This window comes from Protopterus annectens, chromosome 3.part1 (assembly GCF_019279795.1).
Source record: "Protopterus annectens isolate FY-2018-M chromosome 3.part1, PAN1.0, whole genome shotgun sequence".
NCBI lineage: Eukaryota > Metazoa > Chordata > Ceratodontiformes > Protopteridae > Protopterus > Protopterus annectens.
Window position 1 is genome coordinate 1,652,907,150 of NC_056732.1, and position 19,504 is coordinate 1,652,926,653.

A 19,504-nucleotide genomic window follows, 5' to 3' on the forward strand; every position below is an offset into this window, starting at 1 on the left:
TCAAATATTAATGCAGCTGAGTTGCTCACTGTGTAAGCCTTAAGAAGAAATCTTTTAAAACCTTGTACATAGCATGCTTTTGGAATTATTGAGGAAAATATGAACAAGCAATATATGACACCTAGAGGTGTCAGTAGGAGTTAACTGCAGATGCACCTGGAAGCATCACTCGGATGTAATGAGTTAAGCTGTTCCATCTAAATAACCCTCTTCTGGAAAGAAGGTATTCATGAGAGTGTGATGCACAGAAAATGGAGCCGATCACAAAGTGTACTTTTGCAAAGCTGTTCTGCATCCAGTTTCTTGAAGTGAGATATATTTTTGTAATGACTATAAGCTGCTGTTTACATTTCAGAAAATGTGTCCACAGTACCTCTAAAGACTGTTTTCACCAGCAGCCTACTAATTGATATAATGTACCTAAAATGTGTGACATCAGTGTGAATCTGCAAATGTTTGTAACATGAAGGTATATGAAACCAGGAGTCTCTCAGATGGGCTGACCCTCCTTTACACAGTGAAGATTATGAAACGGTTGCTGGTATATCCTTGTCTGACTACATTGGTAAGACACACAAGCTTTTGCTGGGAGCAGATGTAAGGGGTCTCTTTCAGTGAGCTACTGTTTTTTCTAAGAGTGTTTGTGTTTTGTCGCAAAACCTTTTTTTGGCTTGTAAGTACATCGTAATGAAGCTGCTTTGAACAGGGTGCCTGGGTGTCATGTATTTTCCATCGTTTGTCACTTGTACTGTTATTAATTACCTTGTTTCAGAATTCTGTTATTAACTTGCTTCAGAACTCTAATATTGACACGGTTACTGTTGAATGTATAGGCCTGAGGTACTTGAAGTTATTTGAAAAATGTTATAAATATGAAATATTTTCATTATTTCCAGTAATAGCACCACTTGTTTGCAGTACAAGTATTAGCAATGTTTGAATGTTAGCATTAATACTTAATAATCAGTAGGTTGCATATTAAGAAACAAGGTGGTATCTGTAAGCAGACATGATATAGTATGCATGCCCACTGTGACTGTAGTCATGGGATCTACAGAACTCGAGTTATTGAAGTGTGTTTACAAAAAGGTAAAAGAAGTATGAAACATGTCCATATTAACATTCATAATGGAGAAATGGATTATGTCAGTTCTGCAGTGGGAGGAAGAATAAAAATGACAGTAAATGAAGATGGGTAAGATAAGTAGATCCAGAAATGCAAACATTTGTTTATAATACAGGACTTAGGGGGTCTTGAAAGGTGTTTACAAAAAGTTTTAAAAAATATGAAAATGTCCGTATTTACATTTATAATACAAAAATCAAGTGTAATGCTGCTATGGGAAGGGGCTTTGCAATTAATGGGTGTTAAGAAACTATCTCTGGAACATTGTAGTTAACATGAAGACATTCAGAGAGAGAGATTTTTTCGTAAAGCAATTATGAATAGTAACAATTTCAGACTGGAATTAATGTTGAAAAAGCAGTATGATCCTATAGGCAGACAAATGTTTCAGTCTTATACTCTACATTAAGGCACACAAGTTTGCCACTGGTACTTGCCATCTAATATGCATGTTATGATTTATAACATAATACTGTTGTCTTAAAATAGTGTACAGTATTTTATGCAGAATGTGCATACTTTGTGTATCACACAACAGCAGTCTGCTACCCAGTCTTGTACATCAGTCAATAGAAAGCTATTGAACAGAGCAATTGTTTTCTCACTGAGACTTTGTGTTTGTAGTAGTATGCACTTAAAAAGATACTTTCTCCTAGACACTTTTCAAAATATTTTTCATACCCAAACATCATCTCAGCATTGCGATAGTTTCATACCACAACAGCTGTATACTCTTGTTGAGTTTTGCCAAACATTTTACTTCAAAAAGGTAACAGCCGAGGAAGCTTAAACTTTTATCTAAATTAGATCCCAGCTCAGGAGCAAAATCAAGTAAATTACACTTGAGTTTTCTGGGAAAACAAAAAACAGTTGCATTATACATTGGCAAATCCCTGTCATACATATATAATCTTTCCCTTCAGCATAGCACTGTATCCACTGCATTTAAGCATATCATTATAATGCTAGAGCTCAAGATCATCAGTCCCAAAGAATGCAAAAAAAAAAAAAAATTATATTCCCTGGCCCAGATAGTCAGGAAGCTCCAGTATAAGGTTTGAGCCACATACATAGTTATGGACTACTGGACTACTCTTTGACAAACAGCATGGTTTCAACAGTGCATTCAAAATATATTCCATCATCAGCAATAGTCTCCTAATAGCAGGGTTCAATACTAGAGCAGTTGAAATGTTGAAACTAACTTCTCTCTCTCTTGTCACTTAAATTCAATAAACAACTTCAGCATCAGTTCAGTAATGTGTTTTAAAAACTACATTGAACAACAACATTTCAGGTTTATAGCAACAACAATTATTCAGAAACAGGTTGCACTAACATCTGTGTACCACAAGGGCCATTCCTTAGCTGTTTACTCTTTTCTCACTGTTTATAAATGATTTATCTAAGAGTTTGCCACAACTTAATATGATTGTGTCTTTCGGCTTTTCCCGGTTAGGGGTCGCCACAGCAGAACTCCGGTCCGCTAAATGATTGGCAGTTGATTTTTACGTAACGGCTTGCCAGGCCTGACGCACAACCTTCAACAAAGGTACGCCCATTCACGCATGTCTCCACGCAGAAGACGCTCTAGCTGAGAATTGAACCGGACAGCGTCTTCCTGTGAGGCGACAACGCTACCGCAGCACCACCACCACAGATCACACAGCTTAATATAACTATGTAAATAGAGAACTTTTTTTCTCAATTACAGCAGTCACTGCAAAAGATTTATTTCACAAAGCAACCGGGCACACAAAACAGACAAATAATTAACCCCAGAAAAATCTGGTGTCATGTTTTCCACTACTCTAAAAACAACTAGTGCACTCACCTCACTTTATTCTGAAAGATAACTCAGCGTTGTCCCAAATGTATTTCAACAAAAATACCTTACTTGATGCGTACCTGTCATTCTCAAATCACACAGCAAGATGATTTCTCACTTAAAACTTTGCTAGAGAATGTCACATTTTCTGTCCTCCAAATGTAATGAGGATAACAACAAACATACTAATTCGCAAAATAAGTAACTCTTATGCTGTTAACACGTTTTTTTCAGCATCAACACACACAAACTGCAACTAGACAAAACAAAATTTGTTGCTTTTTCTTACTAGCTGACAATCGTACATGCCATTGTAACTACCTAAAGAGTTTCCAACTGTCTTCAGTTATCATTCTCAACCAATACCTACCCATAAAGACCACTCTCCTAGTGAAAGAACAATTGCCTTCAAAGCTAGTCAGGATAGTAGCATCACCCTTATCAGATCTTAGTTTGGGACAGCACTAGGAAAAATAAGCTTTTAGTAAGCTTGACCCATCTACTTAGACCCTCCTCCCATCAGACATAAGATTAGAACAAACACTGTAAAAGTTCTCAAAGCAAAGCTGAAGTAACATCTTCAGAAAAAAGTTTTCTTGCACATGGTTTCAGGACAATGGTTAATAAAATGCATTAATTATCAACTTTTGTATTGTATGCAGCATATTTCAAGTTTCCCTAGCATCACTATTACGTATCCAAAGTGTATTGAATGTCCCTTTGTCAAACAGTACATTAACTTCCACACTCACACTGAGCCATAAATAAAAAAGGTCTTAACTCAGTCTCCTGAAAATTTTCTAACTTACAAACTCCAGAGGCCTGACACTCCATTGCTATAAATGTTTTGTGCCTGCAGTGATTCCTTTATTTAGGGAGGTTTCTACCTTTTTCATGTTTATGCATAGATACACTTGCTGTAAAAACATTAGCAATGTTTTACCAATGCTGACTTTTTAAGATTAGGTTGGCTTGGTTGTGCAAGGCCTGTGTGAGTGCTTATTCCTGGAATTTGTTGGGCTGTCTTCCATCCAGACTGTGAAGGAATATCCTGAATCTATCAAAACTGTTGCCTTGTCTGCAGTGGTGGTGTATAAGGATAAAGGCCTGGCTGTGACCCTGGCAACCTGAGTTCATTTTATTACAACACAGGCAGGGAGAATGGGTTTGCCCATATCAGAGGAAGGGGAATAGTGGACCTAGCAAGTTCACGATGCTGCTGCTGCTGTGCTTGGGGTAGGGGTGTGCCAGGATGGAAGGTGATGGTGCAGGAGTGTATGGGCATAACTGCACAAGACAGCAATGGTATCCCTTGTCAGTACATGTGAAGGCGCATTCATGGATGGATGAAATAGCCTAGGCTGTATTTGTGGTGACAGAAGTGCTTGTGTCACTGTCAGAGGAGGAGTAAGGCTACTCATAGTATAAAAAAAGTCTTCATAGCTTTGGTACTGGTGAGGACACAAACAACCTCAGTGTCTGCCTGTGTGACTGCCCACAACTGTCCTCACCCTGCTGTATATGGGAATTTTCCTCTCTTGAGAATGAGCTATTCATTAGGGCAGTAGGAATAAGCTTGATAGCCAGCAAGCAGGGAGGAAAACGTATACCAAAAAAACTAAATGCCAGAAGAGCAATAAACTCTTGACTGGTACTTTCTCAGATACTCTTAATTAAAGCTGAAGTATTTGAATCCATTCAGAGTTCAGAGGTGTGACCTACCTAGGTAGACAGACAAACTTGGTTTTGTTTCGAGTTTTGTGCTTTGTCACTGTATCAAAGTAATTGATAATATCCAATGGGGATAAAAGTAATTCCTTCAAAACTGTCTCAGGGTAATCAGTAATATCCAGGAGGACTAAAGGTAATGCCTTCAAAACTCTTGTGCATTTAAAATTAAAATGGAGTGTCTGAAAACAGGTTCCATATTCTGTAGGATCACAGCAAGTTCCAGGCTTAATGGTGTGAAAGCTAAGTGGTGTACAGTGGTGAAGTATTCAGACACATTTTAAAGCACTTTATAACCAGTTTGTTTAACACAACTGAGAATCAGCATTTGCCAGTTCTTTTGCTGACATTTTTACTGAGCTCTAATTATCCATCTTAATTTTTTTTTCTAGGGGTTTATGTACTGGCTGCCACAAGTCGTCCAGACTTAATTGATCCAGCTTTGCTGAGGCCTGGTCGCTTAGATGTATCAGTTTACTGCCCACCTCCAGATCAGGTAATGTAATTTTATTTTTAATAACTTTATTTTATAATATGTCTTCTTTAGCTTTTCTAGTAAAGTAATTCCTTAGACCCTTCAAAAATAATCTCATATAGTTTTACAGTGATTCAATGCCACAGGGGCAGTACAATACAGTTCAGTACAGGAAAAATTGGTACTACTGTGGTAACTGTAAAATGGAGGGCAGGATCAGGTTTCCTGTTTTATCTGAAGAACAGCCTTTTTTTTTTTTAGTTGCTTTTCTTTCTCTCTCCAGCCCACTTGGCTGGAGGGGCCTCCCCAATTCCTTCTCTCCATTCTCGTCTTCCGACTCCCAGGGTGTCGGAATCACAGGACCTGCAGTCAGATCTCTACGGGGACAATTATTCCTCCTTTCTATTTTTTTAACGGCACAGAGAAATCACAAGATTCATTGTATGTTAACTTACAACTGCAACACTTTAGCAGTAAAACAAATCATCACCAAATACTGGCCAATTCTAAATGAAATACCACAACTAAGAGACTGCATCTCCACCATTCCTAATTTTGTCTACAGAAGAGCAGCCAAGATAAAAATATACTTTGTTGCAAGGAACAACCAAGATCTACCACACGTTTTTAAAGTTTAAGAAAAGGTACCTATAAATGTAGTAAATGTACCTATTGTCAGCATATAGACATGAACAAGGTTATTCCACATCCTTTAACACAGATTTCTTCATACAAGTTTATGGGAACTGTGACTCCAACACTGCGGTATATATGGCTAGATGCACACAATATCCAGCATTTTATGTAGGCATGACCAACAGGAAGCATAGGGAAAGGATTGGTAACCATACGTGTAATATTAATAGACAAGTACATACTAACGCCTTATACAAGCATATTTTAAACACAGACACTTAACATAATTTCAATTTTTAATTTTATGCACTGTATGTAAACCAGTTCCAACAGAACCAAGACTCTATCCTCCAAAAAAGGAAGCCAATCTGGTGGTCCCCTGCCATAAACAAACTGTACAACAGAAGGAAGAAACTGTTGTAAAAGAGAGTAAAATCCCATGAGTGGAGGAGCTCCCTGGTCAGCCTCCGTAAGAAGCTGAGATCCCTTATAAGATCCTCCAAAGCTAGCTACGAAAACAAAATTGCCACTAATTCTAAGGAAAACCACAAAGCATTCTATAGCTATGTCAAGAATCTCGATGGCAACACCCAGATCTGCACTGAGTTACAGCACAACGGCACGAAAATTACAGAACCAACTGATATTGCCAACATCCTGGCAGATAGGTTCAGTGCTAACTTTACCCCCCCTCACCCCCTAAAGGGCCCATATCTATACAGGAAGAATGCAGAATCCCTGTAATCACAACTATGCAGGTAAAAGCTGCACTCTCTAAAGCCAAAAACACAGCATCCATGGGACCAGACAACATCCCAGGCTGCGTTTTACATGAACTTCAGAACAAACTGGCTCACTACTTAAGCACCATGTTCAATAATAGCCGCGCACGGCAACAGTTATCCCACTGCAAAAAGGGGAAGCCACCACTGATCCCGGGATCTATCGACCTATTAGCCTGACGAGCCTGGTCTGCAAGGCCATGGAAAGTATCATCGTGGAACTCATAAACAAAGACATTGGTAACCTCTGAACTCTGGATCCCACCCAGTTCGGGTTTGTGAAAGGCAGATCATGCCTCCTGAACCTGAACTTCTTTGAGGCAGTCACCAAAGCCATAGATGAGGGTAAGGTGGTTCACACAGCCTATCTTGACCTTGCCAAGGCTTTCAACACCATCCCCCATTCTGGAATTATAGCTAAACTCACTAAACTAGGTATAAATCCCAACATCACAAGATGGGTTGCCAACTGGCTCACTGACAGAACCCTCACTATAAAAGTTGCAGACTCCAAATCTGACGTCAAAGCAGTGACAAGTGGAGTACCACAAGGTTCCGTCCTGGGACCTCTCCTGTTTGTAATCTACTTCTCTAAAATACAGGCTAACACAGAAGGTCTCTGACTAACAAAGTTCGCAGATGACTGCAAACTAGGAGCCATAGTCAAGTCCCCAAATGATGTGGACATCCTACAGAAGGGCCTCGCTGAGACAGATGCCTGGTGTCAGAGCCATGGCCTCAAACTCAGTGCCAAAAAGTGCAGTGTCATCCCCTTTGGTAAAAACTCTGTACCCATGAACTACCACATAGGCAGCAATCTACTTAACACTGAATGTGTGATAAGAGACCTTGGGACCCAGGTGGACAGTAGTTTCTCCTTTGATAGTCACATCGCCACAGTAGTCAGGAAGCCCTTCTACATGGCACACCTCATCATAAAAGGGTTCTCATCCAGGAAAAATGAGGTCATTGTTCCCCTCTACTCGACACTCATTAGACCTATTATAGAGTACAACACCCCTTTTGGAATGTACCTCACAAGACATCTGCAGCAGCTGGAAAGACTACAGAAGTACCTCACAAAGAGGATTACTGGCCTCAAACAAATGCCCTACATTGACCATCTCAAAAAGCTCCAGCTTTACTCTGTAGAATATCATCGACTCCGAGGTGATCTCTACCTAACATATAAAGCTATGTCAAACCCAGAGCTGTTGGACATGCTACACCTAAAGAAATCCCAATCCCTCCGAGCTACATGCTGTAGGGAACTAAACCTTGTCACCACAATAAACAGGACATGCTGGAGGGATAGATTCCTGTCCCAGAGACTTCCCATACTCTGGAACAAGCTACCCATCTATGTCAAGCAAAGTTCTTCATTAGCACTTTTCAAGAAAAATCTTGATGAGTGGATGGGAAATCGGAAATACACCCCGGGGATCACTTCTGTGTCTCTGCTCGACAGTGGCACAGGAAAATAACTTTCTTGGGTGGCGTAAGCCAGGGAACCTTGTTGGCTAGACTTATGTAAGCCCTTGGGTCGATAGCCTGGTACCTACCTATGAACCAATACACGGAGGAAGTTTAAAACACTTAAATGAGTTACAAGAAATGAAATGGATCTTGCACTTCAATGCATACACTGCACCTGACCTTACTGAATCTTTCACTTTGACCAATGCTTCATGATCTACAACTACAGGTGCACTGATCACATGTTTTTACTTAAATAATGCAGTTCTAACGCAGAGAATCACTTGCCTGAAGAAGCCTTAAGGCAAATGTTTTTACTAGCAACACAAGTTTTGGATACTGCTGGAGTTATTTTTAAATTCTTGTACTTAACTTTTGGATTTTACAGAAGAGTGGTTTTTACATTTTATTATTAAAACTGCTTTTAACTTTAGCCATGGTTCCAGTTTTCTACTTTCTGCATTACTTCTCTACCTTGGGTGGTGAGGCTTCGTGTCCTGTCCACGGTCAACCTTTCCGTACTAGCCTTCAGGGGGTTTTCTCCCTTCTAGGTTCCTGCATGTTCTGAGTCCTCCCTGGAGCCCCCCATGGAGGATGTACCTCGCAAGAGAAAGTGCAAGAGGAGGCACTTGGACTCTCCCATGGAGTCCCTCACAGAAAACACGGACCTCGGTGAAGGAGACGGGTACTCCAGATCTCCGCCCAAAGATGTCTTCTTTGGGGAAATCCTTGAGATCTTGAGGCAGAAGGCGGATGGTCTCCCAGTCCTCGTCTTTGGAGGAGTCCATGTTCCTTAAGGGGTTTGGGATGGGCCTATCTATGGTCCTGTGTGTCCCCTCCTGCAGACAGGTTGGGGGACCGTATCACTAGCAGGGCTTGGTAAGAACCAAAGACTGTGGAACCAGTACTTAAGTGGGTCGGCAAGTTCCTTCACCCCCATTCCCCACCCCCACCCCCCATGGACCATCCTTTCTGTAGTAAAGGGGTCCCGGTCAATGCCATTGTGGTTGCTGCTGCCACCAGAAAGGAGCTGGCGGACAAGAGCTCCACTGTCCATTCCCCAAACAGGGAACCTTGGGTGATTGACCAGCATGGGAATTGTGTGTTTGCCTCAGCTACCTTTGGACTGAGGACAGTTAATTACCTGGCACATTTCACCCGCCTTCAAAGGGACTTGGTCAAAGAGCTCACCATTTCCATTTCAGAGTTATTGCCAGAGGAGGACCTCAAGAAGGTGTCTCCCAAGCTGTCTACTCTGATCTCCCTTGCTAATTCCTCGGTAAGGTTAATTTCTAATGCGGTGGAAGCTACCTCTCAAGCAGCAGGTACCGGCTTAGCTATAAGGCGCCATGCTTGGTTACGTCTGTACATGTTTGCAGAACCCTTCAAAGGGTTCTTTATCAGTGGTCTCTATGACAGGTCCACCCTATTGGGACCCTCAGTGAAAGACACTCTGACCCATAGTTAGCCAGAAGGGAAGATTTTGTCCGCTGTCGGGATCAAGTTTTCCATTTTGCAGAGGTCATTCTCCAAGACCCAATGGAAAGTTAAGAAGCTGTGGTTCTAGAGATCACAGTCTTCTTACCAGGACGCTTCTGATGATTCCTCTTCCAGAGGCAGGGGGAAGAGGTTTCAATGGGAGACGCTGCCTTCAAGGTGGCGGGGGGGTCTGCAGAATCAGGGCTCCGGGGAACCCTTCTCTGAGCAGCCCTTTCAGTGCTCTTGAACATTGCCCGACCTCTGTGCCCTAGAGGTGGTCGAGGGTCTTTCCCTTCACACACTAGCCTGTACAAGCATTACTTCCGATCAGTGGGTGTTAAACATCATTTCCAAGGGTTATTCCATTCCCTTTTTTCAACCCCCTCCTGTATGAAGGTATCTCCCTGACATACCACTCCCACCAGAGGGAGCTGGCCTTCAATGAAGTCATACATCCTCGTCAAAAACTGCCATCCAAGAGGTCCCAACGGTGGAAAGAATATCCAGAACTTACTCTTGCTTCTTTTTAATGCCAAAAAAGACTGGGGACCTGTGTCCTATTTTGGACCTAAGCAAGTTAAATCTATCTGTAAAGAAGTCCAAGTTCTGGACGGTCACTGTTCAATCCATTCTTCCGCTCTTATGCGAGGGCGACTAGATGTGCTCAAGTGGATCTTGACTATCACATCAAGATAGACAGGTGCTTGAGGAGACACCTTTGCTTCCAACTGGGGGCCAATCTTTACCAGTTCAGAGTCCTGCCCTTTGGACTCACTACGGCCCCCCAGAGGTTTTCAAAATGTATAGCAATGGTGGCGACTCACCTGAGACTGCAAGGATTCCAGGTGTTTCCATACCTCAATGATTGGTTTCTCATGGCATCCATGAGGCATTGACTGTTACAGGCTGTCCAATATGTCCTTACTCCTGTTTAGCCAGTTTCGGATTACAGTGAAGCTCTCAAAGTCCAATCTGATCTCAACATAAAACTTACAGTTCACAGGAGTCCAGCTAGACTCCATCACAGAAATTGCGGCAGCTAATTACGAAGCAGGTCATGCAAGTCTTGAGTCATTTGAATCCTCCAGTCCACTTGATTCTTTCTTCGGACCCTAGGTGAGAACAGATCAAGGCACATGGTCCCCCGTAGAGGCCAAATTGCACATAAGCATCCTAGAGATGAGAGCAGTCCTCCTAATATTGCATGACTGTGGCCATACAGCTTGTGCCACTGGTGAGGTACCATATGCGGGATTTACAGTGGACCCTAGCAGTTCAATGGTCCATTTTTTCTCAAACTATGTCAGTGCCCATAAAATTGATGCTACTGTGCAGACAGCACCTTCTCTGGTGGCTTTAGTCTCAGGATCTCCTGTCAGGCCTTTTTCAGTCCCTCCACCCAAGGCCACTGTGACCTCGGACGCTTCTCTGTTGGGGTGGGAGGGACATTTCACAGTGAGAACAGATCAAGGCACATGGTCCCCCATAGACACCAAATTGCACATAAGCATCCTAGAGATGAGAGCAGTCCTCCTAATATTGCAACCCTTTCAGGACTGCCTCCCTCTGGGGACAATAGCAATTGAGACATACGACATGGAGATGTCCTGGTATATTAACAAACGGGGGGAACATGATCTTACCCACTGTGCAGATAGGCCATGAGAGTGTGGGAATGGGCACTGTCCTCCAGGTGCTTTCTTCTTGCAGTACTTGTATATCTGGGTACTCCAACTTGTTGGCTGACAAACTCAGCAGAACCATATTGAGTCCTCATGAGTGATTCCTCAATCCAGCGGTGGCGAAGCAGATTTTTGATTGTTGGAGTCAACCATGCTGTCACCTATTTGCCTTCCCAGCTAACAACAAATGCAGCATCTACTTCACCCTGATTTCCCCCAACCGGGGAGTCACCAAAGGATGCTGTAGTCTATGATTGGGCCCCGGGTCTCCTCTACACTTACCCTCCTATTCCTCTTATCCCCCAAAGTTTTGCATTAAGCATGTCACTTGAGGACACTCCTGATCCTCATTGCCCCCTTCTGGCCTCCGTCAACCGTGGTTTCCCTTCCTAAGATCTCACCTGAAGTATCCCCCTTGGGTACTGGTTCCCCTTCAGGATCTAATCTCCCATCCATCGGGGCTCCAATTTCCCAATCTTCGGACCGTTCGTCTAACCGAACGGTCTCACCAATTCCATTGATTTTGAAACAGTCCAGACTAGCTTCCCCATCAAAGAATATTATCTTAGCCTCTCAAAAACCTTCCACCAGAAAGGTTTATAGTAGCAAATGAAGAAGATTTCCTGTCTGGGCCCAGAACAGGAATCTAGACCCCTTCTCTTCTTCTGTGTCTGATATTCTCTTGTTCGTGTCCTTGCTTTTTCAGGAAGGGGCAAGTTTTTCTACTGTTAAGCTTCATTTGGCTGCAATTTCCAAGTTCCATGAGAATAACAAACCTATATTCTCTTCCATGCTCTATAAAGCCTTTATGAAAGGGGTGTTCCTGCTAAGACCTCCTGTTAAGGATCCTTCGCCTCCTTGGGATCTAACCCTCATGCTGCAATCTCTGACTCAGAGCCTATTCCAGGCTGCTAGTTCGTGTGATTTCAAATTTTTGTCTTGGAAGACAGTATTCCTAGTAGCCATAACTTTAACTTGGAGGGTGTCTGAACGCCAAGCCCTTTTGATTGCTCCCCCATATATGGTCTTTCATAAAGATAGTGTCCCTTCGAACGAATCCATCTTTTTTGCCCAAGGTTTCTACTGAACCCAATCTGAACCAGTGTACACATTTACAGGTTTTCTCTCCCAGTTATTCCAATAGAGGAAAATACATCCTGCATACGTTGGATGTGCACAGAGAAATATGATTTTATCTGCACAGGACTAAGGAGTATTGCAAATCAGACCAGCTTTTTGTGGCTTTTTCCCCAAATAGACATGGCCTCCCAGTCTCCAAAGTGACCATCTGAAAGTGGATTTCCACCTGTATTTTGACAATCTACACCAATAAGCATCTTGAGGTTTCATGAAGGGTTAGAGCTCATTCTACTTGGTCTGTGGCTGCTCCTTCAGCCTTCATGGCAAGACAATATTTGTACTGCTGCCACTTGGTCTAATCCTCACACCTTTATATTACATTACAAGCTGGATTTGGTTTCCAGGAACGGGGCTTCATTTGGTTCCACAGTGCTTTGGCATGTCATTCCTTGAGGCCTCACAGGGTAAATTATAGCTGGGGACTCTGACCCTACTATGAAGAGTAATGACATTGATATCATCAGATAGAGTTATGTACTTACCATAACTTGGCATCTGTGTTATCCTAGGTCATTATTCCTCACATTCCCCTCCCACCATCCCCCTTCCTTGTTGGATTGTCTGAGGAAGTTGGAGTGTTGTAGGTGAAAGACTTTCTTCACTTCCCTTTGGGTCGTAGCGATACTATCTATGTTAGCAAACTTGATCTGAGGGTTAGCGGGCAGCAAGGGATTATGGGAGAGGGAGGAGCTTGAGACTTGGATCTGTCAATGCGAAAGTTGCCAGCTCAGATCCAATGTCAGATTCAAGACCCCACTGTGAGGAGAAATGTCATAGGATAACACAGATGCCAAGATATGGTAAGTACATAAAAAAGTAAACCCGTTGGCTAACCTGGCAAACAAACGTAAGCAAAGAAAACACACCCACGTGGGGGGGACTGTGCCCCTCACACCCTCCCTAACTAAATATACTAACTCCAACATTGCCATCAAAAACAGTTTATTACATTCAGAGTAAGCCACTGTCCCCAGATGCTGCTACATGAACTTATTAAAATCAATCCATTCTTTCTTGGTCTTCCAGCAGCTCTTGACAAAAACAAAAAGGCAGAAAAAACTTGTGTTCTTTTGCAAATTAGCTTTGTTAATGAAAGATTACAATGTTTGAAGCCAACTCTATTGCTGCCTTAAGGTTAATTATCTTCTGGAATGCTGTTTTCCAATACAAGTCAACATTTCATACCAGACTCACCAAGCATAGTCTGGTTGATGAATTACAGTATCTTGTTGAGTGGGTTTCAAAGAACTGACAAGAATTAATAATTAATGATGACTGCTTTCTTCTATACAGTAGAGACGTTATAAACCACAGCTTATGGATACATACATATGCTGCTCTGACCTTTATTCACAGTTGACTAGTTCAATTAAACAGCAAGTTTGTGGATAGAGTTTAGATCATATTAAACCTATTTAAATTATACACTCTCTATTAATGTTACTGAGCACACAGCTCTGCATGGTATTTGGCTTCATATGTCATATTCTCTTTTCTGATCTGATTTCAAACCAGAAGGCCTGTAGTATCCTTCCTGCCAGACAGTTCTCTGTATACATGCTTTAAGAACACAAATGTTCATATCTGGACTACAGAGTCAACTTGATGGCTTAAGTAATCTTGATCCTATTGTGGCACAAGTAAATGGTTCTCAAATGTTAAAAATGAGAAACCTCTTTGCAGTGAGAAAAAAATTGGCATCTAGGTGAAGGTGTTCTTTATAACAAAGTATGCTTTCGTACCTTTATTCCAAGACAGAAAGTGCTACACAGAAAGAGGGTGTAATTTAAGTAGCAAATACAATGAAGAACAAAGACCAGGAACCCAATGAATAAAATGTATTCCTCTCTGACGTCTCGGCATACACTGCCTTCTTGGAGTACACAGTTACTTCACATCACACATTTGGTTTATATACACTGCTAAATAAGCAATTAAACAATAAAGTCATCAGGTAATACCATCAAACACTTAAAAAGTATTTAAAGTAATGCATGCCAATTAAAATCAACATTCATACCCTTTGGAAACAAAATATCAAACTGTAATATATACACTGCTTCTTTATAAAGCCCCCCCCCCCCAAAAAAAAAAAAAACACACACTACTTTTTTTCTGAGTGAGTGAGTCCAAAAGGGCTTTTAAAATAAGGTTATTAGAATATGCTTGTGATATATTAAATAAAAAGGAACAGAGTTCAGTGGCACAACATTTTTTGCAAGCACATGGTAGTTCTGTTCATGGTTTACAAGCCACAATTTTAGAAAAAGTAGAGTGTGTTTTTTTTTTTGGGGGGTGTCAGCAAGAAAGCAAAGTAATTATGCAGGTCACAATTTAGCTGAATGTCAATGAAAAGCTTCAGGAGTAAACATTGTCCAATCAGGTGATACACTGTCACCTTGCAGACAGTCGTCCACTGGTTTGGTCCCCATCTAGGGTGGATTTTCTCCAGTTTGCTCCCACGTTCTATAGAAATACAGTAGGTGGACTGCTGATTATAAATTACCCATAGGTATGAGTAATACACAGGAAGGCTTTGGCAATCCCCTTCTGTTCCCTGTTTGCATAGACTCTGAGAATGGTGACAGCTGTGACGTTACAGATTTCTACCTCAGACAGAAAAATACACTACTATTCTGTGTCTGAATTATAGCAATAAATAAGCTACTCTTTAAAGCCTAACCCAGAAATGTAACTTAACATCCTCTATAGAAATAGCCACTAACAAAAAAATAAAGGACAGCATTGCAGAACACAAACTGAATTCTAGAAGCAGTCAGAAAGAATAAAATCAATATCATCTCTGTACAAGTCAGTGAAGAGATTACTTAAGTGTTATCAGCACAGTGAACTATGAGTCCACATAAAATTATATAAGAGTTGAAAACCTTGGGGCATAACAAATTAGATGATATTATCACCACTTAGAGCGATGCAGAGATATTAGTAGTGCATACAGAAACCTAAGCTATGATGAAAAGCGCAGTTTTTTTCAGTTTTCCAATGCTATTTTCCTTTAACATCAAATTTACAAAATGCTGTTTACAACACAGTTAGTTACTGGTTTATGATACTATTTGCATCAGAAACTGAAATGCCCTCATACTGATGTTTTGTATGGCTGTTATAAGTTGTCAGAATAAACACTAAAATACTTTACTTAGTATAACACCTCCCAAACAGTAAAAAAAAAAAAAAAAAAAAAAAAAAAAAATATGGAGTGTCACCTCAGTCAATTTTTCAAATATTGAGGACAATGTCAAAACTTGTAAAGTTGTATTAAGTGATCGTTTCATAAGTAATGAATGCTAATAAAAGCAGCAGCTGTGATGGGTAAATTTAAGTAAAATTATGGCTAAGACAGTATATACTTGCAAGCCTCCACAATGAACATAATACTACATAACAGAAAGCTATTAAACACTTGAAAAGTATAGACTATAAGCAGAATATAAGCTAGGTATTTGCATGGGATTCATCATTATTTGAATATGGGCAGATAGCAGCCTTTGCAGAATGACCAAAGGCTGCCATGATCATTTTTACATTGTTTGCACTGGCTAGGCCCAAATGGTCCCATTAGTCAGAATGTTTAGTGAGTCTGCACGGAATTTCATGCCACTATACCCAACCCCTCCCTAATATCAGTACTCTTGTTTAAGACTACCACCTCCTCAAGACGTGCACTGTCTCACTGCTTAAAATCACTCTTTTTTTTCTAATTCATTTAGTAATACTAACTCCACTGCTTCACATATAATACACAAAGGGTAATGACCATTATCTAGGTTAGCTCCCCCATAAATTTAATAACCATGTGTATTTTTTAGGATCCCCTTCTTGCTTACTTTTGATATAAAATGATACGATATATTGTATGAGGTCCCAGTCTCCTACAGTATATGCTTTTAAATGACCATATGAAATGCCCTTCCACTCCTAGCATGCCATGTGGGCTGCCATTCTACTGCAGTATCTCCCTGCATAGCCCCCAACCCCTAAAAGGGTATATGATGGTGATCCTTTAAAATGTGACTTAGGACACTTGTGTAATAAAATGCAATTTTTTTCTCACTTAGCATGGATGCTTCAGGGACTACATATGTTTGCATGCTAGTAGCCTGGGACACACTTGTTTGCAGCCATAACCCCCACTAGCCCAGTCCTAGTGAATTATCTAGCCTTCCTACCTACCCGAACCTATTGAATTACATAACCCTACCAGAAGCCTATCTTTAACCTTAAAACTCCCACTTAGTCCCTAACCACAGCACTCTCCTCCCTAACCCTAAATTCCTTAATTATTCCTTAAACTTCCACTCCCTCTCTCTAAATCCATACTTCCAGATGGCTTCCTAACCTTAAAACCCCACTCCTGCCCTCTAACCCTAAACTATCCTCCCATGGTCTAAACCTAAAACTCCCTTCCAGTTACCTAAATGTAAAGCCCCCAAACATTCTGTTACCCTAAACCTTCCCTCCTGCTTTCTAAGCCTTAACCTCCCTTCCTGCTCCATAAACCTAAAGTCTCTGATCCCTCCCTAATCCTAAACTTCCCTCTTTATCCATAAACCTGAAGCTTCCTACTCCCTAATCCTAATTCCCCTTCTTGATTGCTGCCTAAGCCCCTAACCTGCTCCCCTACCCCCCATGGCTGCATGGACATGCATTTGAGTTTAAGTGGAAGCTGCCAGCTGTGCAAGCTACAAGACACTTGAGTGCTTGGCTGCAAGATGGTGTTTGAGCACCTGTGACTCAGGCACTTGTGGTAGATCCAAAGCTTCAGGGTGTATGTGCAGAACAAAAGAGTCAGGGCGACCACTCAGATTTATGAACTGGGTATGTCAGAGATCAAAAGACCAAATTACCACATTAACCCCTGGCCTTGCAATATGTTTTAAGTAAAACAAAGGCAGTATGACTTGTTAAGGAAATAATCCAAGAGGCAGATTGATCAATTGAATTAAGCTATACAGCATATTCTATAATTTTCAGATTAGAATCTGATGTCCCTTATTTTATTTTTATTTTTTTATTTTATTTTATTTTACATTTATTGACCGGGAAAGTCCGACTGGATATATGTCCATTTTCAGCAGAGGTCCGGGGAGAAAAGCTCCACATACAATACTAAGCAATTGTTTGACTCTTAGACTAATACATTACAGTTACATTTAAAACATACTTAAAAACAGATTATTTACAAGTACAGTCATAGAACGTAACATAGCAAGGGTAATGATTTTTTGCCAGGTCTAACAAATTCATTAGAAAGAGTTCTTAAGAGAGAGAGAAAGAAAGCAAGAGGAATCCAGTAATTTAGACTTTAAAGTAATCAGTCAAGAGGAGACTGTGTCAGTCAGGATTTGAGCATGGGCATAGCCATTGTGATTTTAGGAAGATTCTAAGTTGTTTTTTAAAGAGTGGAGTGGATGTCTGGGATGTTAGTTCTCTTGGAAGCTTGTTCCAAGAGTTGCCAGTAGAGTTAGTAAACAGGCAGTCCCCAGATCTGTTGTTGGATTTTAGGGTAGAGACAAGTATTTTGTTTGCAGATTGTAAGGTTAAGAAGATTTTGATAGGGGCTAATAAGGTTTCTGAGTATGGGAGTATTTGAGGGATGATGCAGGATCTTGTGAGTGATTATGAGTTGCTGAAAAAGAAACTGGCTTTGCAGTTTTAGCCATCCGAGAAGTTTGAGAGTATCGCAGTGGTGGGTAAGATATGGGGCATCAGTGGTAAATCTGGCTATGTTGTTGTAAGATGTTGCCAACTTAGTGATATTACTTTTGGAGAGGTTTGTATAAATTGGGGAGGCATAGAGGAAGGTAGAGATTAGATGAGTTTGTGCAATAGTAGTCCTGGCTGAAGGTGTGAGAAAGGGTTTAATTCTGTAAAGGGAACCAAGTTTTCTATTAACTGATTTGATAGTTAGGTTGATGTGTGTCGAAGTTAAGATTATGATCAATTGTTACCCCTAAACGTTTGGTGGTTATATCAGGGGCTATTTTGGTACCATTTTTAGATGCGACTGTGACGTTTATGGGGGGGGGGTTGAGTGGGGCTGAACAAAAGTAATATAGTTTTTTTAGGGTTCAGTAGGAGACAGCGTTGATGGAACCATTTTTCTGCTAAGGAAAATATTTTTTGGGTCCTGGATTGTTTTAAATCGTGCACTGGGTGGTTTATGGTAGGTCAGAACAGTAATTTGTATTCTGCTGTGGAGTTTGCCTTAATTTATTTCCTATGTAATAATACATGGATATTAGTTAAACAAATGGCAGGCTTGCTTATAAAGTGATCCAGATAAACAAGTAGTTACACCTGTATGACACATTCTCCTCCCCAGTCATATTATTTGGTTTTCAAAACCATTTATTATGTAAGCGGTACTTTAATGATTACTAGGTGTTACTATTACTATTTCAAAGCTGAAGAAGTCTGTTTACTTAATCCTCTCTTTAAGTCTCAGTAACATCAAAACTATGTATGGGATCTGTGGTAGTACTAATGATGCCCACCCACCTTTGCAATGTAGAAACAGGAGACAGTCTGAAAGGAACACAGACACATGAACATATATAATACAAAATCTTTTCAGCTGAACACATATAAAATCAGTAGTAAACAACTGCAAAAATAATAAATAACTGAATAAGCCAAGGAGTGAGGAACCATAAAATGAACTCTTTTAATGTAAAATAAAAACACGTGTTAGAACAAAAATTGGTAATCGTTTTCACATTAGCTTCTTCACACCATTAACAAAAGTCCAACATCACCTTCATTTAAATCCAAGAGAACCAATCTCAATTCTACAGCAATAATTTATGCAAACGTAGAAAGTCTCAACAAACTTTATAAAATGTGTCTACAAAAAATAAAAGTATATTCACATTATCACATAAAAGCTTAAAAATAAACTGAAAACTCCATAATAATGACAGACAAAGTACTAGTTTTTCAAACCCCGTTCTTTTAAAATGGGTTTTAGAGAGGCCTTTTCATTCAAGCCCCTACCATAATCAGGTCTTGGCCTACTAATCCGCCTGACTTCCTTACCCTTAGTCGTGTTCCTAATATCCAGTGCACGCATTCTAGGTTTAACAATATCAAGAACTAAAAAATTAAATGTGCTGATTATCTGTCTGTAAA

The 19,504-nt window shown here is 40.6% G+C and overlaps 1 protein-coding gene across 1 annotated transcript in view; it reads left to right on the forward strand.

Moving 5' to 3' along the window:
- Positions 1–19,504, forward strand: part of PEX1 (peroxisomal biogenesis factor 1) — a 1,694,243-nt gene that overhangs the window by 1,266,550 nt on the left and 408,189 nt on the right. Inside the window, exon 19 of the mRNA XM_044067676.1 lies at positions 5,075–5,178. Within this exon, the coding sequence (XP_043923611.1) occupies positions 5,075–5,178 (104 nt within the window). The remainder of the gene's footprint in view (positions 1–5,074; positions 5,179–19,504) is intronic.